General features: G+C 38.9%; 1 protein-coding gene across 1 annotated transcript in view; it reads right to left on the bottom strand.

The window, feature by feature from the left end:
- Window positions 1-18,507, bottom strand: part of RASGRF1 (Ras protein specific guanine nucleotide releasing factor 1) — a 201,742-nt gene that overhangs the window by 120,047 nt on the left and 63,188 nt on the right. Inside the window, exons 2-3 of the mRNA XM_027851440.1 lie at window positions 17,419-17,525; window positions 2,648-2,795 (exon numbers count right to left, since the gene is read on the bottom strand). Of these exons, the coding sequence (XP_027707241.1) occupies window positions 2,648-2,795; window positions 17,419-17,525 (255 nt within the window). The remainder of the gene's footprint in view (window positions 1-2,647; window positions 2,796-17,418; window positions 17,526-18,507) is intronic.

Raw genomic sequence — 18,507 nt, 5'->3', positions numbered from 1 at the left:
GCTCTCTTTTTCCTTTAGAGACAGAGACATCAATTATGAAACTGAAACTGAGGTACATATAGACTAAAGATCATTGGACAGAGAGTCAAGAGAATGGGTTCTGGTTCTAGCTCTGTCATTAAGTGACTAGTGAGTTTACTCTTTGGCCCTGTATGGGCCTCATTTTTCTCATTGATCCCTTTTACAATTCCCTCCATAATCCCATGTATGACACTACAATTTCTTCATTTTGATAGCTCAGTCAGTACTAATCTGCTACCCTTGAGACTTTCTTGATCAAAGATATCTCCATATCATTAAGTTCCATGCCATTTTCCACACCTTCCGAATTTGGTCCATTTTTTTTTTCTTAGAGAGGAATGGCTAAACTATTAGAGATACGGGCTGCTGAGAAGATCCTTAAAATAAAGGGAACTATGTATAGCACGCTGAGCCCACACAGCTGGAAGACTGCTCTTCATTAAACAGTCTCCTATTTTTAAGCAGGCTATATTCAACTCTGAATACTACACAAAGTGTATGGATTCTGAATGGCATCTGCTCATTTCTCTCTTTCCATTTGGTTTAGCAATTTTCAGCTTCCAGTAGCCCCAGACTGTACTCTGAGGACTGATGGAGCTAAGCAGTTGCCCCCACTCTCCTCTGTTGCCTGAAGCCTAGCTACATTGGCTAGAGATAAACATCATAGTGAAAAGCTGGCCTCAAGATTTTTTGCTTCATCCTTGAGGATGTAATTAGCCATTTTAAGCACTGCTTAGGAGTATCACCAGAATCAATGTGTTGTAGGGGGAACAACACTGGACACAAAGATAGAAAACCTATATGTGAGGTCTGATTCCGTCATATTTGGGTGACCTTGGGCAAGTCACCTCTCCAGGACTAAAAAAGAAGTCTAGCCATCAGGAGGAGATGCTCCTTTGGATATTTTCTCCAATTTGTTCACCTTATGTTTGAGATGACAAGGCATTAGAGTGTTTAAAAAAGGACCATGAAGGTGGAAAATGGAAACCATGGATGGCCAAGTCATTAAAAAAAAACCATTGAAACCATGGAAAAATTAAAATTACATGAGTAAACAATAGTTGATAATTTATAGTACTTTACAATTTACAGAGGACTTTGTCATATATCTTATTCTGATTTCAAAAGAAACTCATGAGTGAGGCAGTAAAAATATTTTAGCTTCATTTTACAGGTGAATGAATGAATCAAAAAGAACTACACTAGGCTCTGGGGATACAAATACGATCTCTTCTCTCAGGAAGCTCAGACAGGTGAGTTAAAATATCCACCAAGTTTTAGGGTAGTTAGTAGCTAAACCCAGGCCTTCATAGGATCATACGATTATAGATTATGAGCTATAAAGGAACTTAGAAGCCATTGAATGATTTCAAATATAGGGCAACTGAGGAACAGAGAAAGGTTAAATGATTTTCCCATGGTCACATGGCTAGTAAGTTTCTGAGGCAGCATTTGAAATGAAGTCTTATTTTCTCTTTCCACCATGTTATATGAAATTATCTAGTTGTGAAATTGAGTACTACAATATTGAAGACTGAAGCTATGATTTCATTAGGAAAGAGAACCTCCAATGAAGAGTCTTCTTTTGCCAATATGCTTTCTTTGCAACTTAGATGATTGGGAAGTATTATGTGACTTGTCCAGGGTTACATAGTCAGTATGTGATACAAGCAGGAGTTGAGCCCAGATTTTCCTTATTCCAAGACAGGTTCATTATCTACTATGCCTCACTGCCTTTCAGCTGTAATATTAAACACTTTGAATGAGATTTGATCCAATAAAAAGTTATGTAAAGTACTTTACAACCATAAACACTGTGCAATTATAAGCTAATATTATTCCTAATAAAGGTTGGATGGCATAAAGTGTTTCCTCATCTGTAAAATGAGCTGGAGAAGGAAACGGCAAACCACTCCAGTATCTTTGCCAAGAAAACTCTAAATAGGGTCACAAAGAGTTGGACATGACAGAGACGACTGATCAGTAGCAACAATATAAAGTGTAGTCAGCTAAACCATATATTCTTTTGAATGGTCATCTGGAATGTTGACTTTCCATATGTTTATTCCCCTAGCACTCCATACTCTCCCTTCTTCCTATCCATTCTTCTTCCAATCCAATCCCTTTTCCCCTCTCTCACTCCTAGCAAATCTAATTAATATTTGGTGGCTTTATCAGTTTCTTTTTTTTGCTGAGAATTACAGATGACTCTCTTTCACTTTTTATGGTTAGACTCACTACCCCCACCCATCCTTTCCCAAAGAGTCATTTTAATATTATTCATTTCTGAACCATCCAGTTTGAGGCTTATGTAGGGCTCTTGGGTTCTTTACTTTTCCTGCTTCCTGTCTTCGGGGCATTTAGCTTTTCATTTTCATGTTCACCAGAGATTTAGTTTAGGGAAAGAATGGGAATAAAAGGACCTGAAATTCCAAGCCAAAATTCATTAGATTATCAGAAGCTCTGGTGAAGGTTTTGCTGAAGGATACTGAAAAAGATGGTTTAGAGATTACCTATACATTTCAATGATTTGTATGGTCATGAAAATAAACAAGTTAAAGATGAAATTAAGCCAAATCATTCCTTGATCTTATCATGATTAGAATGGCATGCTGAATGTGGTTACCTCTGATTTCAGTCGTTCAATCTCAATCTCCCCATCTTCGATCTGTTGTCGCAGCTGTTTGGCAACTGTTTTCTCTGTTTCCACAATTTGAAGTAAATGGAGATACTTCTGCATTAAAGCTTCATGCTCTGTGGCCAGGTTCCTGTAACTATGTAGAGACATGAGCATTTCAAATATGTCTCCACTTAAAAAAAACACACACAAAACCACCACAACAATATTGCCTACACTCTCCATGACCCTCTCTCTTATCTCTTAACCAAATGACAATCGATCAGCAGCAAAGAATTTTTGAACATTTTCTTTTGTGTCCAGCACTGTTCCATTCACAATGGTGGACACAAACAAATTGAAGAGATTAGAGTAACACACACACACAAAATTAAGGGGCAAAGAAAACATTTAATTAAAAGCTAATTTAATTGTATAAACTACAAATGTAGGAAATCTGAGAGATAAGAGATGAGAGCTGGAATAGTCAAGGAAAGCTTCACAGAAGAAGTGGGACTTAGGCTGGACCATGATGGATGAGTAGAAATTGTACAGGTGATTAAGAGACAGGGTATTGTAGGCAAGGGAAACAGTATAAGCAAAGATATGTTGGAGGGTATATATGACCATGGTATGTTCAAAAGCCAGTAACAAAAGTATCCTGAATGAAGGATCCATGTTGGGGAGAAATTGTGAATAAGGTTGGGTAGGCAAGAAGGAGCCAGATTATTGAGATTCTTGAATGCCTGACTGATGAAATTAGACAGGAAATTATTACAGAAGGGATAGACCTTTGAGATAATCTAGTTTAAATACTTTATTTCAATTAAACAAACATTTGTTAAGCTTGTCCTGTGTGTAGGCTCTATTACTTGATCCTGGGGCTATGAAGATAAAAAAATGGAAAAATTTTTACCTTCAAGGAGATTACATTCTACTGGAACTGAGTATGAGTGGGATATGTAATATACATATGCAAGTAATCAGTTGAAAAGTAATTGAAGGAAGGAGATAGCATTAACAACTGTAGGACCAGGGAAAGAGGAAGCCCTTGATTTAAAAGAAAAGAGTAATTTGAATCAGAGATGAGGAAGGAATACATTCTAGTCACGAGGGATGATTTGGGCAAATGTACCTAGGTGGGTGAGAGAATGTTGAATTTAGAAAGTAGCTAGTAGTTCACTTTGGCTGGCATATGCAGAGTATGAAGGGGGGCAATATGAAATAAGGCTGGAAGAGTTGGTTACAGTCATATTGCAGAGGGCCTTAGATGTAAGGCTAAGAAATTTATATTTTATCCTAGAGGTAGTAGGGATCTACTGAACAGTTTTGATCAGGTAGAGACAAGTTCAGACCTTGTACCAAGTATAGTGCCTTGCATACAGCATGAGCTTAATGAATGCTTAATTAATGAGGCATTCAAACTAAATTATCTCAAAGGTCCATTCTTTCTCTAATAATTTTATGTTGGAATTCATCAGTCAGGCATTCAAGGCTCTCAACAATCTAGCTCCTTTTTGCTTGCCCAGTATTATTCACAATTGCCCCCTAATATGGATCTTTCATTCAGGATAGTTTCATTAGTAGCTTTTGAACTTACTACAGTCATACATACCCTCCTACACATCTTTGCTCATACTGTTTTCTCTTCCTAAAGGAAAAAAAAGATTATTTTGTTCTTTTCTTGTAGGCAATGGGGTTAAGTGACTTGCCCAACGTCACACAGCTATTACGTGTCAAGTGTGTGAGGCCAGAATTGAACTCAGGTCCTCCTGACTCCAGTGCCGGTGCTCTATCCACTGCACCACCTAGCTGCCCCCCCCAAAAGAGATTATTTTGGTGACCTTTTGGAGGATGGATGGTAGAGGAAAGGGACTAGAAGCAGGGCTGGAGGAGACCTTAGAAGTCATTTAGTCCAGCCCCTTCTTCCAAGATATGATGGGACCGAGGCTCAGAAAACCTAAGGGATCCATCCAAGATCAAATGGGTAATAAGTAGCAAAGCTGGGATTTGAACCCAGATCCTTTGTGCAGGATCAGGCTTCTTGTATAATAAGGAGGGTATTGCAATAGGTACTGAGAAGTGATAAGGACCTGAATTAAGGTAGTGGCTGTATAAATGGACAGGAAGGGACAGATTTAAGAGACATGGTGGAGACAGGAGTAATCCAACTGGACAATTCTTTGGTTGGGGGAGAGATGTTGATGGAGAGGGAAGTGTCAAATGTGACTATGAAATGATGAACCTGAGCAACTGGGACTATGGTAGTGCCCATGACAGCAAAAGGGAAGTTTGGAGGAGGGTGGTGTTGGGGGAAAGATGATCAACTTCATTTTAGACATGTTAAGGTTAAGGTTGAGACACCAATGGGACATCTAAGGTGGGATTTCTAGCAGACAGTTGGCAACTGGAGTTCATGAGGCTGGTTGGGACTAGATTCCTCACTTTGCATTTGAGGAAACCGAGAATGAAAAAAGTAGAATGACTTGCGTCGTACTGCTAGTTATTGGTAGAGCCAGGACTAGAACCCAGGTCTCTTGACTCCCAATCTAAGCACTCTTTCCATGATGCCAAGTAATGCTGGTTAAAATAGTCACTGAAGGTTTCTGAGCAGAGGAGTGACAAGTTGATCATGGTGTTTAAGGAAGATTAACAGCTATGTAGCGGATAGACCAGGCAGAGAGAGACTTTAATAAAGGAGGACAGCTAGATGGTTGCTACAGTAATCTGAATTCAGTTTGAAGCCTGGACTGGGGTGATTACAATGGGAATGAGGTGAAAAGCAAAGATTTTAAAGGGAGAATCTATAGGATTTGGTGACCATTTGGGTTACAGACCATAGAATCATGCACTTCTAGAGTCTGAAAGGAACTCAGATGCCACCTGGTTCAACCTATAACTGAATTCCTATTCTTCTTTACAAAGGTGGTGTTAAATTCACATAGAAACAGGGCCAACAAACTATGCATAACATTCCCTGAGGGCCATATATTGATTTTGCTTTAAATGTAATATCTGTATTTTGTTATATTTTTATTTATTTTGTTAATTATTTCCCAATTACATTACTTTCTGGTTTGGGCTACACCCAGGAGTGTTGGGGCCTTGTGTTTGCACCTCCACTCTACCATATCCTTAAAAAGTGGTCATCTAGCTCAAATTTGAAAAGCAGCAGAAATAGAGAATACTTTATTTCCAGAGGCAACCCATTGTTCCATGGGTATGTGTCTCTCCAAGTGACTTGTATGTTTCTTGTAGTTAAGTTCTGTATCTTCAACATTTTGTAATGTCACCTTTCTAACATACTGCTGAGTATAGACTGAACTCAGCCAGTACTTTGATGTTCTGTTGGAATCTCAAACTTAACGTGTCCAAATCCCATTTTTAAGTAGTGCTAATTATGAGGTTTTTTTCTTCCTAACATCGAACTAAAATATGTCTGTGATATACACCTGTTGCTCCTTGGATCTGCCCTCTGGGGCCAAGAGAAACAAGTCTAACCCTACATATATGGAATGAAAAGAGGAATGGTGCAAAGATGACTGGTTCCAAGCTTTCTCTTCATTACAGTATTTCACTTTAGTATGTTTAAAAATGAGGGGTAGTAACCAAATTTTCTAAGGAGAAACTCTTAATGACTTCTAGAATGACCTCTAGAATAGTTCAATCCTATGATTGCTTGGTTCTTAGAAAGGAATCATCTCTCTTTCATGTAATTATAAATCTGGAGTTAGAAGGTCAACTAGTCCAACCCCTTCATTTTATAGATAAGAAAACAGACTCAAAGAGGTCAATTGGCTTACCCCAGGTCACATAGATAATAAGTTCCAGAGGTGGGGTTTGATCCCAGGTCCTCTAACTCCAAGTCAGTGATCTTTCCACTGTACTCCATATTTGATTACACAATAAAATTAAATTCAACAAACATTTTTGGAGTACCTGCCATGGAGTCTTATACTTGGTACTGAGAGGAATACAAAGCTGAATAAAACATGACTCTTGGCTTCAAAGCGCTTACTGTCAGACCATCTCAAGCAGGGGTTATTATCCTAGGGTCCACGAACTTATCTTTGAAAAGTATTTTGATAACTATATTTCAATATAACTGGTTTCCTTTGCAATTCTATGTATTTTGTGCTATGCATTTAAAAATAATATTCTCAGGAGGGGTCCATACCAGGCCAAAGAGGCCCATGACACACAAAAAAGATGAAGAATGTCTGATCTAGATGAGCTAACACCTCTCTGGATAAATGCAGACCCACTTTTATTATTAGAATATATTATCAATTAAAATGGCAGTATTTATTGAGTTCCACCTGTACTTGTAGCACTGTGTTAGGTAGAAGGATAGAACTACAAGAAATTTAAGACACGGACCCTAAATACAAGGAACTTATACATTAATTGGAGATATAAGACATACCCACTCCTAAGTAGCTAGTAAACAAGATAGAATTGAATAAAGCATTGCATTATTCAATATGAACAGTTAGAGAATAAAACTCAGGACTATAAAGTTATGAGGTGTAGACAGTAAGTACAAAATCAGCTAGAGAAAGGTGGCATCGAGTACGGACATTAGCTGATAGGGATGGAGGAGGCATAACAAGCTGAGCCTTAAAGAATGAGCAAGGAGGAGAGGAAAGCAGGAGAGTTTGTTGTGTAAAGAAGCAGCATGAGTAAAGGCTGAGGTAGGAATGAGTGTTGATTTAAAAAAAATTTCATCCAGAAAGAAAATCCAAAGTTTGATATTTTTTTAAAAAAGTAGTTCAATAGATACTAACACTCATTATAAAATAGTATTTGATGAAAAAGGAACATTTTACTTTTGTTACTGAAAATTAGGCTAAATTAGGCTTCCTTCAATCCTTCCTCAGTTTGCTACCAAAATACTTTTTCTTTATTTGCAAAGGGAATGCGGCTGAATGTTAGACAAAGTTTACTTTCAAATTTAACCTCTCATCCCACTCCAACCCCGACACATGCAGATTTATGATGACCATGACATCTCTTAGGGGTTGATCAGGGAAGTTCTGTGATTAGCATGATGACATTATCAGGTGATGAGTTTCCTCTGGGGCTTTAATGGCATCTTTCTATTGAAGCTGTGGACATATCACTTGACTCCTCATGAAGGTTCCTCATAAGCTCCTCCTAAGAGGAGCTTCTTTGTGTGGAGCCTATAAAAAGGAGTCAACAGAGTTGCTGGATTTTTTGCTTTTTTTCCTATTTGGCCTCACTCCTTCCTTCCCTTTTTCTCTTCTCTGGAGATATCCTGAGGGAGCAGCAGATCTAAGAGTAGACCTGGGTTTAGGGGTCAGGGTCAGATTTCTTCTCTAGTAGTTATGAAGGCCTACCTTGGGACAGAAGCAGATAGGAGCTGCACATATAATGACTCTTGCACACTTTAGCCCAAGAAGAGAACTCTTGAACTCAAGATTTCCTGAGAAACACTGAAAATTCCTGAACTCTAGCCTCCTGTACGGAGGAGGGAATATTTTCCCCAGAAGTGTTAATCCAGAATCTAGACTTCTAGCAAGAGAAAGAGGAGCTCCTGTGTAGGTCTAGCCTTGAGAATGTCTTGATAACAACTCCAATAAGGTTCAGGAGTTCTGGGATACAGTCTTCTTGAGAGCAAAGGGATTTATTCCTGGACAGTTGAAGAAAGATTATCATACATGTGTCCCCTAGATCTGGGAGGAACAGCAAGGGAATACAGCCATTACACAGAGGAGTAAAATATCTAGACTTTGCATTCCACTATTTCTATGAGTTAATTAGATGTTGTAGATCTGATGGGGAAGGGATTTCTTTTGTAGCAATTCCAAAATCATTTCCCTTCTAGTTGGGGATAGGGGAGTCCAAATCTTTAAGGTAGTAACAAAGTTGGATGCTTTTATGATTTCCTAGGGATGAAAGTGGAAAATGATTGGAATGTTAAAGCAACCCCAGGTTCATGTCCCCTCTCAAGAGATTCCAAATCACAGGGTAGTGCTACGAATCCAGGGAACTCTAGGATTCTGGAGACAGGAGGGACTCTCCAGAGGCAGCCAGTGATGTAATGGATAGAGTGCTAGGTCTGGAGTCAGAAGACCTGAGTTGAAGTCTAGCCTCAGACATTTACTAGCTGTGTGACCTTGGGCAAATCACTTAACCTCTGGTTGCCTCAGTTTCCTCATCTGTAAAATGGGATTAGTAATTCTTCCTACTTTGCAAGGTTGCTATTAGGATCAAATGAGATAATATTTTTTAAAGTGCTTAACACTGTGTATGACACATAGTAAGTGCTATGTTAATGCTTATTCTCTTCCCCAGAGAGGGAGGAGAACTGTGTTGATTGTTTATTTATGACTATGAGTCCTTTTTGTGATTTATGCATTTTCTCTGTTGAGAACTAAAGTTTATCCTCTATTCAATTAATGCATTACTACCTTAAGTGTTGCACAGGAGCTAGGGATCCTTTCAGCCACAACTGTGCAGACTTAGATATGAATCATACTCAACGGTATAGTTTGAGATTTCCTCTGTGATAATTCTGGGTGGGGATAATATGAAGAAAGGGTTGTTTTAGGAGACTGTGCATAAGATCAGACTTGGCTCATGTACACCCAAAGCTATAGGTCATACATTTTTCCTTGTGAAGGATTCACAATATAATGGAAAGCTCCCTGGTCCAAGGGTCGGGAAGCATGGGTTTTAATCCCAGCTCTTCCATCAACTAACTGTATGTAACTTTAGACAAGTGATCTAACTACTTTGAATGTCAGTTTCCTTGTCTGTAAAATGAGAGGATTAGACTAACTGATCTCTAAGGCCCCTTCTAACTCTGAAGTTTTATTATTCTAATGGCACATATGCTAATTGTTTCAAAATCTTAAAATGACAGCATCTTTTCTGAAAGCATATTTTTTTTTCTGGTGAAAAAAATTAGTATGTGAGCATGTGTATGTGTGGATGAATTCTTTCTTGCTGCAAACAAACTTTAAAAAAGCAAATAGCATCTGCTCAGAGCAGGAAATAACAATTAGGAAATTCATGTCTTTTCTTTCTATTTATTTGTAATTTCCAATGCTAATAGCTAATTGCTTTAAAATAATGCTTTAAGCCTTGACCAAAGGTGTTATATATGAGAAACTACAGTATGGACTTGGTTTCCTAGTGTGAAATTCAAATGTAGTTTTATTTCATTTATTAATGACCACTAATGGGCTGTAATGAAGGCACAGCCTATTAGCTAAACAAATAAACAATTAACTTGAATTGTAACCTGAATTAACTTGATCATTGTTCTTCCTTGCTGTTCAGATAGAAGTGTATTTCACTACTAAAGGGCTGTCACCCTGAAAGAAAAACAATCAACAAATTCAGGTTTTTTGGTCACAAAATCCTAGAGTGGGAAGGGACCTTAGAGGTCTTTGAGAACAATCTCTCCCCAAAGCATGAATGCCTTCTACAATATTAGTGACACAGAAATCATCCAACCTTTGCTTAAATAGCCTCAATTACAAGGAACTCACCATCTTGTGCAGAAATTGTTAATGCCCCTTCACTTTGTATTTATTTTGTATGTAACTTGTATTTGCTTATGTGTGAATGTCTAGTCCTCCAGTAGAATGTAAACTCTTTAAGATTAGAGTCTGTTTTACGTTTGTATTTATTCAAAATCCAGTCTGTAACAGTGACAAGAACATAGGTAACATAGTAGGAAAGACTCTGGCTGTGGAGTCAGAGGACCAGAGTTCACATCTGTTGATATTGCCTAGGACCTATGTGACCTATAGGAAAGTCATTTAATCTTCTTTGGACTTGTTTCCTCATCTGTAAATTGAGGGGTTGGATTAGATGACCTCTCATATTCCCCTCTGGCTCCAGATCTAAGATCCTAGGTGCTTAATAAATACTTGTTGATCCATTCCATTCTCAGCTCAGATTTTTAAGAAGCCATTCCTTGCATTGAATCAAAATTTACATTCTTATGATTTCCATGTATTGTCTCTTTTTTTTCCCTTTGGGGCCACATAGAACAAATTTAATTCCTCTTTCATATGATGCCATTCAAATAGTTGAAAGATACCTATAAAGTCCTCAAACATTTTCTTCTCCAGGCTAAACATCCCTAGTTCCTTTAACCATTTCTTCTATCGGTTTCAAGTATTCTTACTGTCCTGGTCTTCTTCTTTTGAATGCGCTACTTATTAATTCCCTCCTTAAAGTGTGCTGCCCAGACATGAATAATAATGGGGATCTCATAGATGGCATTTTCACATGGAGACTTAGTTTTCCCAATAAATACTGAAAATGCTTGATGAAGGACCATCCAACCACTTTGGTACCAGATTTTTGTGTTCTTTTCAGGGCTCAGGCAAGCCGCTGTGCTCTATCTCTATCATTGTCATTAGTATTACAGAAATAGGCTTTTACACATGCTATCCCTACCATTTAAAGATTGGTTAGGTGTAACTAAGCAAGATATTCCTTATTGGTTCTCATCTTGTGGCCTCTTGAAAAAGGAGGGGTGATCTGTGTGGGTGCACTGGGGTTAGATTCTGAGGCGGATAGAAGAGAGCAAACGTGGAATGGGAAGAATGGAGTCTGAAGAACTGGGTTCAAGTCCAGGCTCTACCAATGACTAGCTTGGGCAAAGTCACTTATTACCTCTCTAAGACTAAATTTCATTGCCTGTAAAATGAAGGAGTTGGACTGGATGAATTGTAATTTTTTTTTTAGGCAATTGAGGTTAAGTGTCTTGCCCAGGGTCACACAGCTAGTAAGTGTCAAGTGTTTGGTCTGAGGTTGGATTTGAACTCAGGTCCTCCTGACTTCAGGTCGATCCTGTATCCACTATGCCACCTAGCTGGCCCGTGGATGAATTATTACTGAGGTCCCTTCTAGCTCCAACAATTTATTTTTCCATAACTTTGGCACTTAGAGATGCAAGAGCCTTCCCTTGTTACCTACTGTGGCACTTGAGATACTACTCAGCTGCTGAAGGTAGCAGAGAAAGGTTCAACAGTCCTCACAGTGGCTTGCTGATGAATTTTGCACCTCATTTTGCACGTAAGCCTACCATTATTAATTTGAAGGCATCTATCAGAAAATATTTATCCAATATATTTGTTGATTTATTTGGATAAAGATCTTATTTATCAATATAATTAATTTTCATTATGATTTTGTTTTCTTTCTTTAGATAGCCTTTGGTTCCTGGGAATTCAAAGGAGAAAACATTGAAACTCTAAGGTTGTATTTCCTTTTGGTAAAGAAGTGGGGGGCTATAGGAATGGAATATGGCATGCACAGTCAAATGGAATCAGTTGTTTTTATTTAACTGCTTTTTTTGTTACAGGAGCCACTTCAAAGTGGGGAATTTTATTGGAAAATGACTATGCTGCAGAAATGAGACATTGATAAAACTTAAAAGAAGGAATTCTAAAGCTGAATAATGTGTACAGAGCTATTCCTGGGCATGTATTCATGGCTATAAGTTAAGGGGACCCAAGACAGTCAGTTTGCAAATGTGTCCCTCAAGGCTCTAGGACACATGAACAGTGTTCTAGGACAGTGGTTTTATGGTTTCTGTATTGATTTGGGATTTGAGTTTTTCATTACACTTGGGAGCTGCTTTTGCAGTACAAACAACTCCTACTTTTTGTCCTTTTCCATGCACATAATAATGGCTTTGTTCTAGAAATCTTACAGGGGTTCTTCCATTTCTCTTCTCTCTGACACCCTTCCCATAATCACAGGAGATGGCCTTTGGCCCAGTGAATGGTACATGTGACTCGGAGCCAGGAGGCCTGGATTCTAGTCCCAACTCAGTTATTTTGACAAAATAACTGGGCCCTTGATTTCTTCCTGTGTAAAAAGAAGGTGTTGGACTCTAAATTTCTAAGACCTTTTTCAGAGCTTTGTACATAGTAGGTTCTTAATAAACTTGGAATTGAATTCCAGCTTGAAATCCTAAAGTCCTGTATTACCGGTAAGGTCCTTTCTGGATCTAACAAAGAATCGTAGAACCGAAGGGTCCCCAGAATCCCTCAGAGATGAAGAAACTGAGGAGCAGGGAGGTGGGCTAACTTGCCCTAAGTCACATGACATCATATATTATTCGTTTGTCCATCCAACAATCACACATAAAACTACATCCCCTATCTCTGCCTGGAATGCTTTCCTTCTTCATCCTTCCCCTTTTGAAATACCCAATTTCCTTTGAGATTCAGCTCAAGTGTTAACTTTTGCATGGTTTCCTCAGTTGTTAGTCATTCCCCTTCTCCTCTCCTCTCCAAATTACCTTGTATCTGCTTTGAATGCGTTTTATGCATAACTATACATGGACACTCCACCATTTGAATATAAGCTTCTTGAGGGTAGGGACTGTTTCTTTGCTTAGCTAGCATTTATATAGCGCTTTAAGGTTTGTAAAGTGCTTCACAAATATTAACTCATTAGATCCTCACAGCAGCCCTGGGAGGTAAGTGTTTTTATTATCCCCATTTTACAGATCAGGAAACTGAGGCAGACAGTGGTTAAGTGAGTCATCTAGGGTCACGCAGGTAATAAGTGCCCTCGGCCAGATTTGAACTCAGAATTTGAAATGTTTTGTTTTTGTTTTTGTGTCCTCAGTGCCTGGTACGTAGTCAGATCTTAATAAATGCTTATTGCTGCATTTATTTATTAAATACCTACTATGTGCAAAGTACTACTTAGGTATTGGAGACATAAAGACAAAATAAAACAGCCCCTCCCTTCAAGGACTTTATATTTTGCTGGGTCATATGAGGCTGAGGTGAATCTGTGAGGCCTTCCACTTGGTTTTGTAGGAAGCTGGCCACTTCCAAAAAGGATAACTGTGTGACAGATACTCTACCCTTCCAATATTTTGAGACATGATTCTGACCCATTTCCAGAGTGTCTTCAGTGATTCTCAAGGGTATATTATGGACATATTGACAGTTTTACAACTTAGCAAACAGAATTCATTTTTATTCTTTTTCAGGTAGAAAGGCCCAAACCCTAGGTCCATGGGACATTCAAATAATTTTCATCCAGATTCCCAGATGACAAGCGCTGACCAGTAAAGCAGAGATAGGCTTCTAGTTCACCCACCAGAATACAACAGCCTAGCCAGCACAGGTATCTGGTCATCAGTTCTGCCTTCCTCCCTCATCATGAACAGTGATGCTTTGCCCCCTAATCTAGACCTCCAGTGATTTTGCTTCCTACCCCGTCCCCAATTAATCCATTCTGTTTGTGTTTTTTTTTCCCTTGGGAAAAGATCCCTGCCTGGAATTAGAGGAAATGAGCCAAGTTTTACCTCATCCCTCTATATCTGGCTGGTTCTAGACTCCTCCAGAGTACCCAGCCACTCACCAGGACACCAGATCCTGCCTGGTTGGTATTGAGCTCTTCATACCTACCATCCTGCCCAGAAAAGACCTCTCTGCTACCTCCTCTTTTCTTCCTCTTAGTAATCAAATCAATATAAACACTAGAAGCAGCCAAGTGGTGCAGTAGATAGAGCACTGGACATGGAGTTAGCATAGATCAAAGTTCAAATCCACCTCAGACATTTATTAGCTATGTGACCTGGGGCAAGTCACAACCACTCACTGCCTCAATTTCTTCATCTGTAAAATGGGGATAGTAATGGGATCTACTTTCCAAGATTGTTGTGAAGATTAAATGAGATAACAGTTGTAAAGCATTTCACAAACTTTAAAGGCCTGTGTAAATGCTAGTTATCATCATCATCGTCATCATCATCATCACTATCATCATCATCATGTTAGAAAGGCCAGGACAATCTGCTGGTCTATATTCCATTTACAATTCCTGTGACTGCGTGAGCCAAAGTTCCCTTCCCTGGCCACCACTTTCCAAACCCTTTCTATTCCCCTAGCAGAATGGAAACTCCTTTAGGACAGGGACCGTATTTGTGACCCATTGTGCCCAGATCAACGTCTGGCATAAACCAGGCACTTAATAACTGCTTGGTGATTGATTGATTCATTGGAAGTTTCTCTAGAGAACTGACAAGTGAATCTAGGAGAGAAAGCCTTACTTCATTTCCCTTCTGACAACCCTCCTGGCCTATTCTAATTCCCAGTTTCTGGATCTTTTAAAGATCAGCTTTGTTCTGGCAGAGAGCTTAGGAATTTAGTTCACTCTTGTTAGGTGGTTGGTATGTTTGAGGTGAGGAAAGGAGTTGAAGGGTCATTGGCGTTTCATAACTGGACAAAAGAACTCTAGTTTTCCTTAGTATTTAATTTAAAAAATGCACATTTCCCTCACTTTAAAGGTAAGGTCTTTTGAAGCAAGGCACCAAAGAAAGCATTTATTTTTCAAGATTCTTTATATTACAGAATTAGTTATAATTGGAGAAGCAAAGCATGATTTCCGTGGGCAAATACAACTTTGTTAAAAGAAAGGTTTCTTTATAATAGAATCATAACAAAATTTTGCCTGCAAATGGCATCTTTGGGGCAAACAGAGAAAAGGAATCACAAAATATACTATTCCCAAAAGGATGAGAGCTCTTATTCTAAATATTAAATTGGAACTTTTTGTTCCCTCGTCCTTAGTAGTAAGTCACCATTTATAATGTACTCATTAGATCATCAGTCTTGAGTGTCACAAAATTCCTTTGCTAAAGGCATGAGAATTTATGAAGAAAGACACTGTATGTAGACAGTCAATTAATCATAGGCACAGAGAATTTTGTTCCACTTAGGAGTTGTCTCATTTAGGGATCCAAGGTTGCGTGGATACCATGTTTTGGAGCTGAGATTTGAACCCAGATCTTCTGAATTTCAAAACCAGAAATTCAGAAGATCTTAATCCCTCTTAATTTTAGTGTCTTTACTCTGTTGATTATTTCAGTTTATACTGTATATATCTTATTTATACACAATTGTTTTCATGCTATCTTCTCTCCCCCTAACCCCCATTAGACTGTGAGCTCTTTGAGAGCAGGAACTGTTTTTGGCCTTTCTTCATATCCTCAGAGCTTAGCATAGGAATAGGTACATAGTAGGTGCTTAATAAATGTTTATTGACTGACCAACTAGCTCTCTCCTTTCATCTGTCATACAACTGTATCCTTGTATATCCTTCTTATCACTCTGGTTTACATATCTAAGGGCTCATTTACATAAAATACACAGAAAATCACTGACATTAGGAAATCCAAGGAAGTCAGAATGCATTAGAAATTTCCTTCAGAGATGGGAAAGGATGAGGAGGGAGAAAGTGGCCAGAAAGAACTCCTTGAAAAAACTTGAAAAGAAGAGAGAGGTTCAAGAGGATGCTGTTTGTACCTAGAGTACTAGGTTGGCATCCTTCCACCACCCTCAAGCCGTCTTTCCTACTGGTTCTAGTGCAGTTGTCTAGGAGGAGGAGCAGCGCTCACATAATGTACCCCTAGTGTCCTCTTCTGAATAATAACAGTAATAATGACGATGATTATAGCTAGCATTTATATAATGCTTTAAGGTTCACAAGGCACTTTACATATACTATCTCATTTGATTCTTGTAGCTATCCAGTGAGGTAGGTGCTATTAATAATTCCCATTTTACAGTGAGGAAACTGAAAGCTAACTGACTTACCCAGGTCACATAGTTACTAAGTCCTCTAAGTACTTTTATTCAGTTTTGAACTTAGATCTTTCTGATTTCAAGTTCAGCCCTCTATTCACTATATCACCAAAGAGGAGTAGAATTGGGATGGGGAGGGAGGGAAGGATGCAACAGAGGATATTTAAAATTTTACTTATAAGTGCACATGGTTTTTAACATAGATAATCCCACCCCTGGGTCAAGTGAGTATTTATCTTAGGGTAATTCAAGCCAGAAATGTTACAGTGAAATCTCAAGGGTAGATGCTTTCCTCATCTACCCCGATGACAGCTCTGGCTCTAAAGCTATGGAACCCAAGTACATGCTTGAGACTAAAGGGAAATTCTAGAGTATGCTAGCAAAAAGGAACCTTTTAGTTCACCTAGTATTCTAGAATGGAGTGTATCCAAAGATGGTAAGAGTCATTTCAAAACGTCTTGGAATAACTGTTGGCAGAATTGTTTACTGTGCCAAAAAGAATGCAACATGTCTGCACTGGGCCACAAATGATTTGTAGACCCTAGGATCCCTCAGTCACTCCCATCTTCTAAGTGTCCAACATATTTCATCTCTATCTAGAATCATGACATGGTTGAATTGGAAGCCATGTTGGCGGTTATCCAGGTCAACCCCTTCGTTCACAGATGAATAAACTGAGACCCAGAGGAGCAAAAACAGTTTGTTAATGGAAGATTTGGGACTATAACCCCAGTCCCCTGAAATTCCAGTCCAAGGCTCTTTCTTGACACCATCTTAACAAAGCAGCCATATCACTTTACTTCACTACATGTCTTAGAGATCCCAAACTCATAGGCAAGGTGACCTCTACCAAACAACTCATTTTTTTTGAGGGGAGCCCAGATACTTAATTTTATTATTCTAAGGAACTCTCAATATGGGAACTTCTTCCATTTGATGCAGAACTCCTCTTTAACTTTGCCTTAGACAGTTACCTAAAGCATGGAGAGGTTATAATTTGTCTGTGGTTATACACCAGTATGTAGTCAGAGCCAGGATGTGAACCTAGATTTTTCTGACCACAAGCATACCTTCTGTGCACTACACCATATTCCTTCTCTGAATAGCACAATAAGTACAAGAAATCAGTTTCACATTGAAGATCACTGGGTAGGAAGAAGTGTTCCATACTCATTGGCTTACCTTGCATGAGTAATCGCAGCTACCCATTCATCACAGTCTTTAGCATCTTCTGTTCTCAACTCTAGGGATTTCTGATTCTCGTGGTTGAAGTTAACCGTGAAATAATGCTGTTAAAATGAAATAAAAAAATCTTAGGATTACCTGGTTACCCTCATGAGTAGCATTTCTATTTTATCTATCAATTTAGCTATTTCTAAAGAGCTCACTGCCACATTAGCTAAGCCCCCATCCATTATGTATGATCATCTGATTTCTGTTTTATTTATCAGTTTAAAACTCTTGCTTGGGACTTGTTTTGTAAAATGTAATGGAACTGATGCTTAGGACACATTGTGAGAGGGAAACAGAACCCACAAAGCCACACTTACCAACAAATTGCAAACAAGCAGGTTGGGAATGCTGTCAAATGTTTCAAAAGGAGTATAATGGTGGAAACAAAGGAAGGAGCTATAGTGGGGAGGATTCCATTTTGGAAACTTGAGTTAATTATAAACTAGCTTCTCCTCATTGTCTGCATCTTCATCAGAGAGTGTTTGTTCATTCCCTTGCCTTGCCGTGCAGAGGAATAGAAGGGCCATTACTCCTCCACCCTAGGAGCTCTCTTGCCTCTGAGATAAAACACATACTCCTCCACTTGGTATTTAAAGCTCTCCACAGTCTGGCTTCACACAACCTTTGTAGACTCTGCTTTCCTGCCATATTGGCTTATGTGTCATTCATCAAGATTGGCATTCATCTACTACCTCCATGCTTTTGCACAGGTGGCAATGCCACAGTGGCATTCCACATACCTCGAAGGCACTCTGCATGCTCGGGAAGGCACTCAATTTTGCATTTGCTGCTCTGATTTGTTTCAACCTCAAGGAACAAGATATCTGTCCTAGAGCTTATTACTTCTAAACTCACCACCATGCTGTTAACTCAAGCCTTGATTGACATCACCTCCCTCAGTTTCCTTTCCTCTCTGACTAGAGAGAGGAGTACTAAGTTTTCCCCAGTGCCTTCCTTTATAGAGGACAGAAACTGGACTCTCAATCCATTCCAATTTTCATCTCCTGCTCTGCCTGGTTTCAACTCCATGGAACAAGA

This window comes from Vombatus ursinus, unplaced genomic scaffold (assembly GCF_900497805.2).
Source record: "Vombatus ursinus unplaced genomic scaffold, bare-nosed wombat genome assembly UNPS02009205.1, whole genome shotgun sequence".
Taxonomy (NCBI): domain Eukaryota; kingdom Metazoa; phylum Chordata; class Mammalia; order Diprotodontia; family Vombatidae; genus Vombatus; species Vombatus ursinus.
The sequence above is the reverse complement of the archived record's forward strand: the minus strand, read 5'-3'. Positions and strand labels throughout refer to the sequence as shown.